This window comes from Penicillium subrubescens, assembly GCF_028828155.1.
Source record: "Penicillium subrubescens strain IBT 31985 chromosome Unknown utg000002l_segment0_segment0, whole genome shotgun sequence".
Classification (NCBI taxonomy): Eukaryota; Fungi; Ascomycota; class Eurotiomycetes; order Eurotiales; family Aspergillaceae; genus Penicillium; species Penicillium subrubescens.
The window spans coordinates 1615162-1628529 of NW_026643152.1; the positions used below are offsets into that span (position 1 = coordinate 1615162).

General features: G+C 49.6%; 5 protein-coding genes across 5 annotated transcripts; 3 read left to right on the top strand and 2 right to left on the bottom strand.

Annotated features, from left to right (window-relative positions):
* Nucleotides 1-2412: 2412 nt before the first annotated feature.
* Nucleotides 2413-3858, top strand: N7473_001964 (uncharacterized protein; the record flags this gene model as incomplete). The annotated part of the gene is made up of 3 exons (XM_057147904.1): nt 2413-2510; nt 2611-2936; nt 2996-3858. 3 exons carry the CDS (start codon nt 2413-2415, stop codon nt 3856-3858), a joined length of 1287 nt encoding a protein of 428 aa, XP_057011558.1.
* Nucleotides 3859-4795: 937 nt separating this feature from the next.
* On the bottom strand, nt 4796-7634 carry N7473_001965 (C2H2-type zinc finger protein; the record flags this gene model as incomplete). The annotated part of the gene is made up of 7 exons (XM_057147905.1): nt 4796-5864; nt 5921-6039; nt 6093-6143; nt 6209-6298; nt 6351-6551; nt 6618-7377; nt 7432-7634. The coding sequence occupies 7 exons, from the start codon at nt 7632-7634 to the stop codon at nt 4796-4798; spliced, it is 2493 nt and encodes an 830-aa protein (XP_057011559.1).
* A 447-nt stretch (nt 7635-8081) lies between these two features.
* N7473_001966 (fumarylacetoacetate hydrolase family protein) lies at nt 8082-9023 on the bottom strand (the record flags this gene model as incomplete). Its single annotated transcript, XM_057147906.1, has 3 exons — nt 8082-8663; nt 8731-8808; nt 8865-9023. The coding sequence occupies 3 exons, from the start codon at nt 9021-9023 to the stop codon at nt 8082-8084; spliced, it is 819 nt and encodes a 272-aa protein (XP_057011560.1).
* A 475-nt stretch (nt 9024-9498) lies between these two features.
* On the top strand, nt 9499-10754 carry N7473_001967 (2,4,5-trihydroxytoluene oxygenase; the record flags this gene model as incomplete). Its single annotated transcript, XM_057147907.1, has 4 exons — nt 9499-9694; nt 9751-9898; nt 9964-10198; nt 10272-10754. 4 exons carry the CDS (start codon nt 9499-9501, stop codon nt 10752-10754), a joined length of 1062 nt encoding a protein of 353 aa, XP_057011561.1.
* Nucleotides 10755-11122: 368 nt separating this feature from the next.
* N7473_001968 (Aconitase/3-isopropylmalate dehydratase large subunit alpha/beta/alpha subdomain 1/3) lies at nt 11123-12947 on the top strand (the record flags this gene model as incomplete). Its single annotated transcript, XM_057147908.1, has 2 exons — nt 11123-11128; nt 11184-12947. 2 exons carry the CDS (start codon nt 11123-11125, stop codon nt 12945-12947), a joined length of 1770 nt encoding a protein of 589 aa, XP_057011562.1.
* Nucleotides 12948-13368: the final 421 nt, after the last annotated feature.

Consider the following 13368-nt stretch of genomic DNA (forward strand, 5'->3'; position numbering starts at 1 on the left):
CCAGCCAGGAGAGGTTCTCGTATCGCAAAGATAACTGTAGGTTGGGGAGAAGTCTACCAAATATTCGCTGCAAGCAGCGGTAGTACTGTAGTCAGAGACAGGAATCCCTACAGTAGTGGCGACTTGGCCTGCATCGAATCATTCTGGAAAAACCCGGAGCAAACCATCACCCTGGCCCAAGGCGGACTGATCGACCAGCCACGAGAGAGCCTCACGGTTGCATCATTTGCATCATCGAGGATTATTGTACTTGGAAGTACATACAACACGGTGTAAAGTCAGGCAGACTTTACAATTGATTATGATGATGATGAGATGACCGGCCCCCCTTACCATTTGCCCTTGCCTCGACTTGCCTCAACCAGATTGCGAATGAGGGGGAAAAGAGTGGGGAGGAAGAAAGGAAGAACGTCAGTGGAGATAGGGAGGGGCAATTTGAGGACCGACGAGAAGAAACCGGAAACGGGCGATAGGCGAACAGTGCAGAACACTACAGTAGTGTGGGGGGAGGATTCGGAGTCCGGCACGTTGGTCCCCCGTTATGTAATGTAAAAGGGTGAAGACGGGTCGGCAATCCATGACAGGAAATGACGATAACTAGATAATATGATTGTTTATCTAGAAAAGAGAGTATGATAGGGAAAAGATACAATCAGAGTTGAGAGATTTAAAGAATAGTCATGTCGAGAATTGAAAGATGAGCTTGAGTGAGATGTACGAACATTATTGTGAAGTCGAAACAATAATGTTACATCTGCACAATGGAAACAAGTGATGAAAAAACTTTCATTACGATTTGATAATTTGCCGCGATTAACTCGCTAATTGAACGTGTAGTTCCTCATTCTGGCTTATGTAGCACAATTCTGTGGCTCTTTCCATTAACCAGCAGCTTGGCCTATCGGTTAAGGTGTTCGGGTGCGGCCGGCTGGCCCAATGGCAAGGCGCTTGACTACGAATCAAGAGATTGCAGGTTCGACCCCTGCGTCGGTCATCTTTTTTGCATATTTCCTTTAATCTCTTTTTGGTAGTGTAATTGCAATTTATCTGTTCTCGTCTACGATATATATCCTGTAGTATCTGTGTACATTCCCCGTATACATATCGTAGACACCACTCTTGTATTATGAATTCTCCAACTTTGAAGCCACGACCTTATCCATTTATGTTTTGCTACATCATCGTGGGCCTGATTATCCCACCTACATCATTGTTCCAATTATATTGATCTTACTCAAAATAGAGAGATGATGATCATCAAGTTTCTATTCTTGTCTTGCTCATCAAATGAACCATGTTCAGGCAGACCGGGAATGATGTAATCACGGGGGCCAGTCAGACCAGCCACGTTGAAGAATGTCCGTCCATCGTCCCGTCTTCAGACGGGCCGACGAGAATGCCAGCTGTCCCGTTGATTCGGAAGTAGTACCTATACCATCTAGATACAGTACTCCCTATCTGAACACCTCCCTAGTATAGTAACTTCCTCCCTATGCAGGGATATAGGTACACAGGACTCTAAGAGCCGCTAGCTTTTTAACGGTCGCACAACTCATCAATCGCGAAATGGCGCCCCCAGATCGATCACCCCTGGAAGGATCGTAGCGCCCTGCAGGAGCCCAGGAGCCCCAGCCAGCCCTATTACCCGATGCGGCATTAGGGCTGTCTGTCTCATCCTGCAGGTCAAGTCTTGGCCCGCAGGCACACGACACTCTTCCTGCAAACGGAACTATGAAGGGAAAAAAAAAGGGGGAGCAGATCGTGTGTGCACAGAGCACGGCCAAATACTCGCTTGCGGGGAAACTATCAATAGATAATGTACATTGTACTGCATACTGTAAAAAGTAAAGATATCGTCAATTGCCAATTGTTCTGTTTGTTAGCTTCGAGAATATCCAAGACTATGCTGCGAACGGCCAGGGAATATGTCGCGGGTAAAACGGCCAAAGCAAAACAAAGAGAGAAAGGAACTGAATAGATGCCAATTGTCCTCTCTCTTTCTAAGATAGACCATTGATGATGGATAGTCCCCTCTCTTACCATCTTGCGCGTTCCAGAACCACCTCGCTTTAGGAACCACGGATCCTTTCAACTGGCGTTATCCAGCATACCGCATCCCTTACTCTCTTGTTCCTACTCCTACTGTTGGCCCACTCCCGTCGGGACCTTCAACCTTCAACCTTCAATTCCATCCTCCTTCCATCTTCCACCTCTTCCACTCTCAACACCAACCTACCACTTACCGTAAGTCATTTCAAATGCGCTCGACAAGATCCATACGAGCATACACCCTCTGCCGAATAATCTACCAATTCCAACCCACCTCTTCCTCGGGCACTCTTGTCGTCATTTCGACGTGACAATTCTAACCGTATCTCGCGCAGAAATACCCAACGAACTGTAACGACCATCATGGCTAAGAAGGGAGGAAAGAAGAAGAACAAGGGTGGCGCAAAGCCCGCTGTCGTCGCGGCTGTGGACAAGGTCGCCGAGGAGATCAAGAATGTCGTGTAAGTGTCCGCGGAAAAAAAAAGTGGTTGCGTGCCGTCAGCTTTGTTAGTGGGCAACCAATTCGTCGCGACAGTGCTGATTTCATTCCTCTTGCTCTAGAAAGCCCAACAACGAGGTTGAGGATGGCGCCGCTTCCAACGGTGTCAAGTCCGAGGTTGCCGAGAAGACCGAGGTGCCTACTACTGAGGCGCAGACAACTGAGACTACCGCCCCCGTCGTCACCGAGACCGAGCCCTTGACCGAGACTAAGGAGGCTGAGAAGGCAGTTGAGGAGCCTGCCGCACCCGTGCAGCCCGAGGAGAAGCTCGCGGAGAAGGTTGAGCCGCCCTTGACGGAAGAGAGCACTGTGCAGGACATTGTGGATAAGACACAAGCCACCAAGGCCGGTCAGCTCCCTCAGCTGGAGACCGAGAGCGAGGGCAAGGGTAAGTACTTAACCTGCTAAGAAAGCTCAGGTAAGCATAAGCTAACAGCTTTGTAACAGCCATCCTCCCCGAGACTACTGCCACGACTACCACCGCCGCCGCAGACCTCTACCCATCGACCACCGAGACCGCCGCCGAAGAGTCGACCACCTCCGCTGCTGCGACTACCGGCGTCGCACCCATCTCCTCACTCCCCGAGCGCCCCAAGGCCGCCGAATCCGCCGCTCCGGCCGTCGTGGAGCCCATCGTGGCCCCTGTCGAGACGGATGCCGCCCACGCCAAGCGTCCCTACGAGAAGCCCATCTTCTCCAACGACGAGGTGAAGCCGCACAAGATCGCCAAGACTGAGGAGGAGCAGGCCGCTGCCAGCGCCGCGGCTGATAAGACTGTTTTGGCTGGTGCTGGCCCGGCTTCGACTGCTGCGTATACCGTTCCCGAGCCCGTTCCCGTGAGCGAGACCAAGAAGGTCGAGGAGGAGAAGCCCGTCGCTGCCACCGAGGTGCCCCGGCCTGCTGCTCCAGCTGTTGTTCCCGAGACCGCGCCTGTTGCTGCCCCGGTTGCTGCCCCGGTTGCCTCTCCCTCTGAGACCAAGGAAAGCAAGGCCTCCCCCGATGCAGTCGCCGCGGCCGCCGCTGCCATCAACTCCTCCAGGGCCGACAAGGCCCCCACCACAGCTCCCATCGCCGTTGCCGGCACCGAGCCTAAGAAGCCCGAGCCCGCAGCCAAGCGTGGTGAAGAGCCCAAGCCCAAGGCTGACCTTCCCGCCGAGGCTCCCAAGGAGACCGAGACCACCGCTCCTCAGGTGACCGAGCCCGAAGCTGCGAAGACGAGCGAGGAGGCCGTGGCCGAGCCCTCAGCAGAGCAGCAGGCTGAGAAGAAGAAGGGCGGATTCTTCGCTAAGCTCAAGCGCATGTTTAAGTAACTTAAGCTTGAGACGGAAGAGATGAATTCTTTGGCTTTCTTGGCTGTGAGAGTGACCTAGTGTCTGGAATTGGGCCTGACACCAGGGAAAGACACAGCAAGAGAGAAGAAGAGAAGAAGAGAAGCGAAAGAAGAAAAGGCAAGAAAGTGGATGTACGATTATACAAGACCGCCAACAACAATACGTTGGGGTACTTGTGGGCTACTGTACTACTGTGTGCTGTGCTTTCGTGCTTTTAGGGGACGTGCTTCTATCCCCAGTTTTTTTTTTTTTAATTTCCTTTTTCTCCTTTTTGCAAGTCCGCGTTTTTGAATGATACACCAATGGAAATATAACACATACCTATTATCTTAGTGCTTATTGATTAAAATGATTTTTTTTTCCCTTGAGGAATCAGGATGTCTTCTTTGTTGGGAGTTCGTTGTAGAACTCGAGGAAGATAAAAGTACTCGAGCTTGGAGGATGTACTTTGTTGTACACCGCTACTTAGTACTCTCCATGGCCCATGCGGTGGCTGGCAGTGGATTATACAGTGGAGGCTTGACACAAGAACGAACTACAAATAGAATTAGGTATGTATTTCAAATTCTGATTAAGCAGTGGGACGACAAAAGTAACTAGCGGTGATCAATGATCACCTCGTCAATGGGGCCGACGGGGCAGACAGTGGAGTCGGATATGACAGGCTATTGAGTTGGACTGCGAAGGCTGAAATGGAAGCCCCAGGTCACATCTCCACTATAGCTGGTAGATAGTGGAGCTTGCCACCTGAGCTTGAGATTATTATATATTGCAGAATCTTGCAGATAGCATAGAACTGCTGTAGAGCCATGTATTCCATTCCCCATCATCAGGGAGGGTAGACCATGATTTTGATATCCCCCATTCCCCTCCAGTCTACCACCTAAGTGATTACTTGGCAATGTATTCCCCTCTATCAAAACAAATCCTGCGTCTCCTCAACAACAACCAAAAGCGTCATCGCCAAACTCTGCGCAATCTTCCAATGACTGATCCGCTGCAACAAATCAATAATCCGGAATAAACTCCCCACAGCTAATCGTCGAGGCTGTAAGCCACCCATCTGCTCCAGAAACACGCCTATCCCATCAACGCCTGGTAAACGGAGTTCGGCGAATTGTAAATTCTCCGCTGGACCAATCGTGATACAACCATTTTCCCGTTGACCTTCGGAATCTCCGGGGTTGAGCTTATTCTCATTATCTTTTTCAGGTTCAACCTCACCCTCACGGCTCTGGCTATCCCCACCAAAACACATAAAACAAGCCCAAACCAACCCACAATAATACAAGCACTTCGGCACAAACATACCCGGTTCCGCACCCGCAGACAAAGACTCGAAATTCTTCTGGATAAGCAGCGCATGGAGTAAACAGCGTTTCGCATCGGCGGAACGCACCCAAGCTCGTGCGTAGGGTGTGTATTTCTGGACCGCATCGTAACCTTCCCTCCCGGCGGCGCATTCGAGGGCGTTGATGTCTGCGTGCAGGGTTATGTAGATTGAGTGCCAGAGCATCATTAGGCAGGGCCAGGATGGTTTGGAGTGGCGGGTGGGTTGGTAGGTTGTGTACCATGTTGCGAGGAGGGTGTGGCATTGGGTTGTTGGGGGTGTAGATGAAGAGGAAGGTGGTGGCAGTGTAGAGGTAGAGGTAGGATCCCAGGGATTCTGGAGAGTAGTCTGATCATGTACTTCGTAGGCCATTGCGCTTATAGATTCGAGCATGCCGACAAGTGCGAAATCGCTGGGGAGAACTCCTTGAGGACGGTGGTTTTGTTGTGACGGTGGAGAATTGTGAGGAGGATTATTAGTGAGAGTGCGTGCTTGTTCGTCTAGCATGAGGTATTTCCAGTGTTCAGCACTAGATGCTGTGAACAGTTCATTGGATGAGATTTGAGGGAGACGATCAGGGGAGTGTCGGAGGATAGGTTCGTGATGGTGTAAATGGGCGAGTTCGGCGTCATGGATGTAAAGACCCAAGACGATTCTAGTCTAAATCAGTGACTTGCATAGAAATGAGTCCTTAATTGGTGGGTATTGTACCGTTTCTTAACTTCAACTTGTACCCAGCGTAGCCAGGCGTCCTCGAGGGCCTGGCCGTCGAGGTCGAGAAGATTGTATGTCGAGTGTCTCAGGTCAAAAATTCGAGCCTTGCGCGCCCACTGCAAAAGATGTGAGTTGAGTGTAACCAGGTTGAAGTAACGGCCAGACCTACCGCAATTATACTGCCATGCCACATCTCAATTCCCGTCAAATCTTTTGGTCGCTGATAGGCAGTCCATTAGTCTTCGCACGAGGTTAGTCGATTTCTCGGGTAAAGGCGCTTCATACCCCCAGCAATAAACCGAAATTCTGTGCAACGATCGAAGCCTGTAAGGCCACTACAGAAGATCCACCAGATTTGGAAATGTATGTGTCCCACTGTAATTGTCAATGAGACTCTTGAATTGAGAAAAGAGGGAGGGTGTCATACCGATGCGAGTATCGCTTTGTTTAACCGCTCAAACATACTGATACCGTGGGAAATGGCCCTCGAGGAAGCAACGAAGAGACTCCCAGCAGAACAGACAGATAAGAGGAGAACGGCATTTTGGGTGCCAGGTCGAAAAGTGGGCATATGCACCACGGGGAAAAGGGGATGGAATTTGGAAAAGTATGCTTGGATGCATAGGTCCTATCAATGGTGATGAGCATAAGGAAAGTGTAGGGTCACTCAAGTCAAAGGAAAGGGAGAACAGACAAGAAAAGGAGTCGAAGGTAAGATACCATGCTGCACTCGTTGCTGGAGACGGTCCGCTAGTCGCTTTCGATACGCCTCATCAATAAAGCTGGCCTCTCGAGGTACATCTGGAGTCATCTGTCCCGAGGAGGCAAGTTCTGAATAAGTATGCCACTTCTTCTGTACCGTATCGGCATGCTGTTTAGCACTATCGCTGTTCATCGAAGCAGTCTGGACCGAAGGCAGGAGTCGTGTTATATCCATGCCAGGTATAGTATCCACAGGCACATAATCCGACGTAGCATATAGTAAAGATGTATTCACAGCATCCAAATCAAAGTCCTCGCCAGTGAGAAGAGTCTCCCACTCGCGGTCAAGCAGATAATCCCACATCGGATTTTGCGGGCTGGCTTGGTTTCTCCAGGCGTCACCAGTTTCTAGAGAGAAGAGAGACGTCAAGGGAGTGACTTGTGTTGGATACGTGCTTGTCTCGCCGATTGACATGTTTGGCGTGTGCTTGTCAATGGATGAGCTGTTTGGTGGTGAGACTGGTGCCATCATATTTCCTGCCATGGGGTTAAGATGGTCGAGATGTAGCGGAACCGCTGGGATCTCAGAGCCGATCGCTTGCGAGATGAGCTCGGGGTTGACATTGTATTCCTGATGTTCTTCGTCCATAGATTCATCCATAGACTCATCGATTGCTCGGTACATTCCGGCTGTGCTGGTATACGCATTACTTCCCGCAGGATGCGATCGTGAGTGGCGTAGTAGTGTGTCTCTGTTCTTCGATTAGAAACCGAATGTACAATAAGTGACAGCCAAGATTACTTACTGTCGCGCAAAGGCCTTGTTACAAACTGGGCAGTTAAAGGGCTTCTCTTTCGTATGCGATCTCAAATGCCGAGCTAGATGCTCCGCTTTTTTGAATGTCTGCGCGCAAACTGGACAGATGCGCTCTTCCTTGGAAGTCTTTCGGCGGCGCCGGGCCTTGAGGCCGGTGAGGTGAGGGTTCGAGGGTGAAGAATTAGACAGCATGTCACCGGTATTTACATTCTCGAATCAAATAAAAAATGGCATATAGGGGATTCAAGAATAGAAATGCAAGAATTGAACTAAGAAAGGACTAAAAATGCGGGGGGAAAGAGGCGCAAAAACTAACTTCTCATCGCGGAGGTACTTCGCACCCATCCTCCGACCAGATGCTCATCTGAGCTACTCCCCGCTTGTGGCGATCTATTCAACTCGGTACTCGGGAGTCTATTTGATGCGAGCAGGATCCATTCGATCTCGGTGAAAAGTCTAGATTCTAGAGCTGTCCACTAATAGGCCGTCTGTTGAATATTTCTAAGTTTATGATTTCCCTAGTGCGAGTACAACCGCCAGGAGCCGGTGAAGAGATGTGAGATGTGGGACCTATCAATGTGGGCCCTATCCCCGTATTTCCGTCAACCCCAACCTTCTTGATCAATATTCTCTGCAGACTCAGGCATGGTTCATGCGGTTTCTAGTCACAGCCACCCCCTCAATCTCCACCTCGACCACGTCTTCATTCTGAAGGAACTCCTTACGGAAGTATCCCACTCCAGACGGGGTACCAGTCATGATAACCGTGCCCTTCCGCAGCGTCGTACCCCGAGAAAGGTGGCTAATGATCTGTCGAACACCCCAAATCATATCGGCCGTGCTCGTCTCCTGCTTGATAACCCCATTGACCTTGGTGGTCAATTTCAGGGTCTGAGGATCGGGGATCTCCTGTGCTGCAACGATGGTATGCCCAATGGGCGCAAATTTATCAAATGACTTGGCATAGCAGAATTGGCCGCCAGATGCTTCGGGGATCTGGAAATTGCGAGCAGAGACGTCGTTGCCGGCGGTATAACCTAACACGTAGTCTAGGGCATCTGCTTCGGAGACATTCTTTGCGTCTTTGCCGATCACAACGGTGAGTTCGCCTTCGTAATCGAGGAGTTCTCGGGCATCGGGGTGAATGTCGATCGCATCGAAGGGTCCGGCTAGAGCATCGGCGGGCTTGGTGAAGACGGGAGGGTATGTTGGTACAGGAAGCTACTCGTTTGTAAATTGAGTAAAGATTAGATTGCAGTTCAGAGGGGAAATATTTCGGAATGCTCACATTAGCCTCATGGGCATGATGTCTATAGTTCAGTCCGATGCAGACCACGATAGGCGTACTTTCAATCGGGCATTCGAGCTTGAAATATGACCATCAGTCTGAACCCTCATGTAGATCAGTAAGCCATAATCAACCTTCTCAACATTAACAATCTCCTCGGTAGCCCTCAGACTAGTGAAAGGACTACCCTCCAATTTCCGAACCGTATACTTGTTCCCAGCAACACTGACAAGGTCTCCATAATGAGTTTGAGCGCCGGTAGTGAAGCGCACGAGTCTCTTGAAAGCTGCCATAATTTTGATCGCAAATATTCCAAGGAAATGTATTTGACTAGCCTCTACGATAATTCAGCCAGAAACACAATTTATATGTACCACACGTAGGCCCCTCTACATCTCATATCCGCTTTGCCGGGTGGGGCCTTAGCAACCACCATTTTAATGACAATGATAACATTCATGTTCGATGTGTGAATACTCACGCCAGGTTATCATCTCGGCAAGTGACAATCGGCAAGGAGGGGGTGTGATTCTGGACCGCAGGCGGGGAAGAATAGTCCGGCTGTTGCCTTTTGAAGATGTGGGAACAATAAAGATGCCCATGCAGCTGACAATTCACACTCTCTGGGGCATCCTCGGCTGGCCACAAACCGGCTTGCCTTTGCCTATTATAAAGAAGGAGATCCTATTAGCGAATAATATCCTATGTTGCAGATACGTTGTTGACCTGGATTATCTACTCGCAATTACCTTGTTGTCCTCATACACCATGGCAGTCGAATCAGTCCAGCCTAATCGTGGCGCAACAGTGCCCGATGTGGTCGCTGTTGGAAAAGAACAAGTCTCACGAGCAGACTGGCTGGCGAAACAAGGAATCAATCCCGATGATCGTATTCACCTGAAGAAGTTGTCCCACATGCGATATCAGCATCCCGATCTTGATGAAATTCAGACCTTTATGATCGGTATGTTCTTTTCTCCCTTATCTTTGTAGCACCGGAAATTATTCTAACGGGGTTAGACTTTGGTATGCAAATTGCGAAAAGAACAGACGATGAGATTTGGTTCAAAGGATACGGATCCGACCAATACGTCTACTATGCCCGAAAAGGACCCAAGCAATTCCTGGGCGGGACCTTTGAAGCACAAAGCCAGGAGGAATTCGACAGGTGAGCAGGAAACTTGAACACGACATATTGATGATCTAGCAACTAATTATCAACCTTGACGAAAGAGCATCCCGTCTTCCATCTGCAGGTCCCGTGCAGAGCATGACCAACGCACCAGGCGGAGGCTCGCTGGTCACCATTACCGATCCCGAGGGATATCTGTTCAATGTGGTCTTTGGACAAGAACTAACCAATGTCGAAGTATCCCATCCGGACAAGGTGGTACTCAACTATACTGGCGAGAAGTCACGACGCCGCGAGTTCAATCGATTCGAGCCTGGTCCCGCTGCAGTGCACAAGGTTAGTAACAAACTGATTCCTCTTCATAAATTCTTCAATTAGGCATCATGACATATACTTATCTAATACTTAGCTTGGCCATTTCGGATATACGACCCAGAAATTCGACGACCTCCTCCATTTCTACACCACAAACTTCAACATTGTACCAACTGACCTCCTCTACATCGAGAACGAAGGCCAAAAGATCTTCGTAACCATGTTCGCCCACCTCGATCTCGGCGATACCCTCGTAGACCACCACTGCATCTTCTTCAGCGCCAATCCCGCCAGCTCACATGTTCACCACTGCTCCTTTGAGGTGCACGACTTCGACACCCAGCAGCTGGGCCATCAGTGGTTGACGAAGAAAGGGTATAAGTTGGCGTGGGGTGTTGGTCGGCATATTTTGGGCTCACAGATCTTCGATTACTGGTGGGATACCACTGGCAACATTGTCGAGCATTATGCGGATGGGGATTTGGTTAATCAGGATACGCCGATTGGGTATTTCAAGGCGGGCGCTGACTCGTTGGCTGCGTGGGGACCCGAGGTGCCTGCTGCGTTTTTGGAGTAGACCGGGCCGGGTGCGTAACCTGTGGTAGTATTAGGAGTGTCATGTTTGTCATTTTGATTATGTTATTGTGGAAGTTAGATTGTTTTTATCGTTGATACAGAGGATATCCACATGTTTCTATCTTGTGTGGGGGTCCCCGCGGTTGTCACTTTGTCGGTTATCGGCTCCGATTTGCCCTCGGAGCTGTCACCCGTTCTTTCATCAACTCCTCTCTCAACAGATGTTAGCTTGCTATCTTTTCACAGTCTCTGGGGGTCGTCTTGGAATACAGATATTTCTTGAATCGAAAGGCCTTTTGACCTGGAATCACTCACGCTCTATTTCACTCCTGGGATATCTCGACTCCTTGGCGGGGCATTGTTGAAGCCATGGATGTAAGTTGAGTCATCCGTCAACGTTTCAACATGAAGAGTCTGACGTATCATAAAGGACTCTATTGAAGCCCGCGTGTTCATCCCAGGTGCAGCAGAAGGCGAACTGAGCGGGAGCAATGTCGCCCTCAGCTTCTGGGGCGGCGTAAATGCCCAAACGGGTACGGTTATCGACACTCATCACCCCCTGGTGGGCAAATCGGTGGCGGGCAAAGTCCTAGCAATTCCAAGTAGCCGCGGCTCTTGCTCCGGCAGTGGAGTCATTCTTGAGCTCTTGTTGAATGGCAACCAGCCTTCTGCTTTGATTTTTGCTCGAGAAGAGATGATTCTGACCCTCGGCGTGCTTATTGCGGAGGAGATGTTCCAGAAAAGCATCCCCGTCCTGCATGTCCCAATGTCATCCTTCAACAGGCTATTGCAATTTGAGTATGTAAGAATATCAGAGACTCAAGTTACAACTGCAACGAAATCACTGGAGTCTTTAATACCCGCACTTTTACCCCGTCCACCTCTTCATCAGCCCGATTTCTCGGCAATTCAACTATCCCCTTTGGACCGCGAGTTACTCAACGGATCTCATGGAAAAGCAGAACAAGTGGCAATGCGAGTCATTCTCCGCACAGCAAATATCCAAGGCGTGACAGAATTGATCGATGTGAAACAAGCCCACATCGACTGCTGCATCTACACCGGCCCAGCAACACTGGAATTTGCCCAAACACTCTGTCGATGGGGAGCGAAGGTCCGAATACCCACGTCCCTCAACTCTATTTCCATTGATAGACGACTATGGCGCTCGCAAGGAGTGGATCCCTCACTGGGCGAGCCCTCTGAGAAACTGGCACAGGCTTATGTTGAGATGGGAGCTCAGCCAACATTTACATGTGCTCCTTATCTTCTAGACACTGCGCCAGAACCTGGTGATCATATAATGTGGGCTGAGTCTAATGCAGTGGTCTTTGCCAATAGCGTGCTTGGTGCGAGAACCATCAAGTGCCCGGACTATCTGGACGTTTGCGTTGCCTTGACTGGACGGTCGTTGAATACCGGTTGTCATCTGACAGAAAACCGCAAAGCTCGGATTGAGATTCACTTGGATCTTGACGTTGACTCTGATGACTCTTTATATCCACTGCTTGGATATATTGCAGGGGATATTGCTGCGGATTCCGTGCCGATTATTACGGGATTAGAAAGGAAGTCTGTTCCGACAGAAGACTTGAAAGCTTTTGGTGCTGCATTTGCGACAACCTCCAGTGCTCCGATGTTTCATATTGCGGGCATCACTATAGAGGCTCGGAAGCTAGCGGACATTCAGGCTCATCTAAAAGATACGGCAAGAGTTACAGTATCGTGTTCCGACCTTGCGAAACAATGGGACCGATTCAACGCCTTCACAGAAAGTGAGAGACGCACTCAGATTGACCTGGTCTCCCTTGGAAATCCACACTTCTCACACGAAGAGCTTGTGAAGCTGGTGCAACTCTGCTCTCAACGTCAAAAGTGCGCAAAGACCGCACTAGTAGTAACCTGCAACCGTGACACCTACGGTCGAGCTGCCAAGGATGGATTGATTAATGAGCTCGAGAAATTCGGGGCCCAGATTGTGACCGATACCTGCTGGTGCATGATGCAGGAACCAATCATTCCACCGACTTCCAAAACAATCATGACGAATTCTGCAAAGTATGCTCATTACGGGCAAGGCTTGACGGGACGGCAAATTCGGTTCGGGGGTCTGGCACAATGTGTGGACGCCGCTTGTTCCGGGGAGGTAGTGAATAACATGCCTTCTTGGCTGGTGAACACAAATGATGTATAACATTCTATAGAATAAGTGACTTCCCATCGAGCGTCTTCCACCCAAGTACCATATCGGACATATCCGAAGAATCGACTTTACGGAAGTAGCTGTAAGGCTGTGATGATCAACAGGCTAAGGCCATGACCCCACAAATAGTACAGAAATATCCCCCTTCTCGCAGCTAAATAAATCAAAATTCATAAATTAGAGGATTGTAGTATAGCAATGAGGGACTATACCCGAGAGGGACCTATAACTCTAATCTCAGAGATGGCCTGTACCCGCATCAAAGCTGCATATTGTTCCCACATCTTGGCACGCACCGCAACGAACAGCCAATAAATTAGCATTAGAGTTGATCACAAGATATTTCAATGAATATTTATCATCAAGCAACTTCTACAGAGAGAATAGCAATAATTTATCCAAGCAAAGTTGG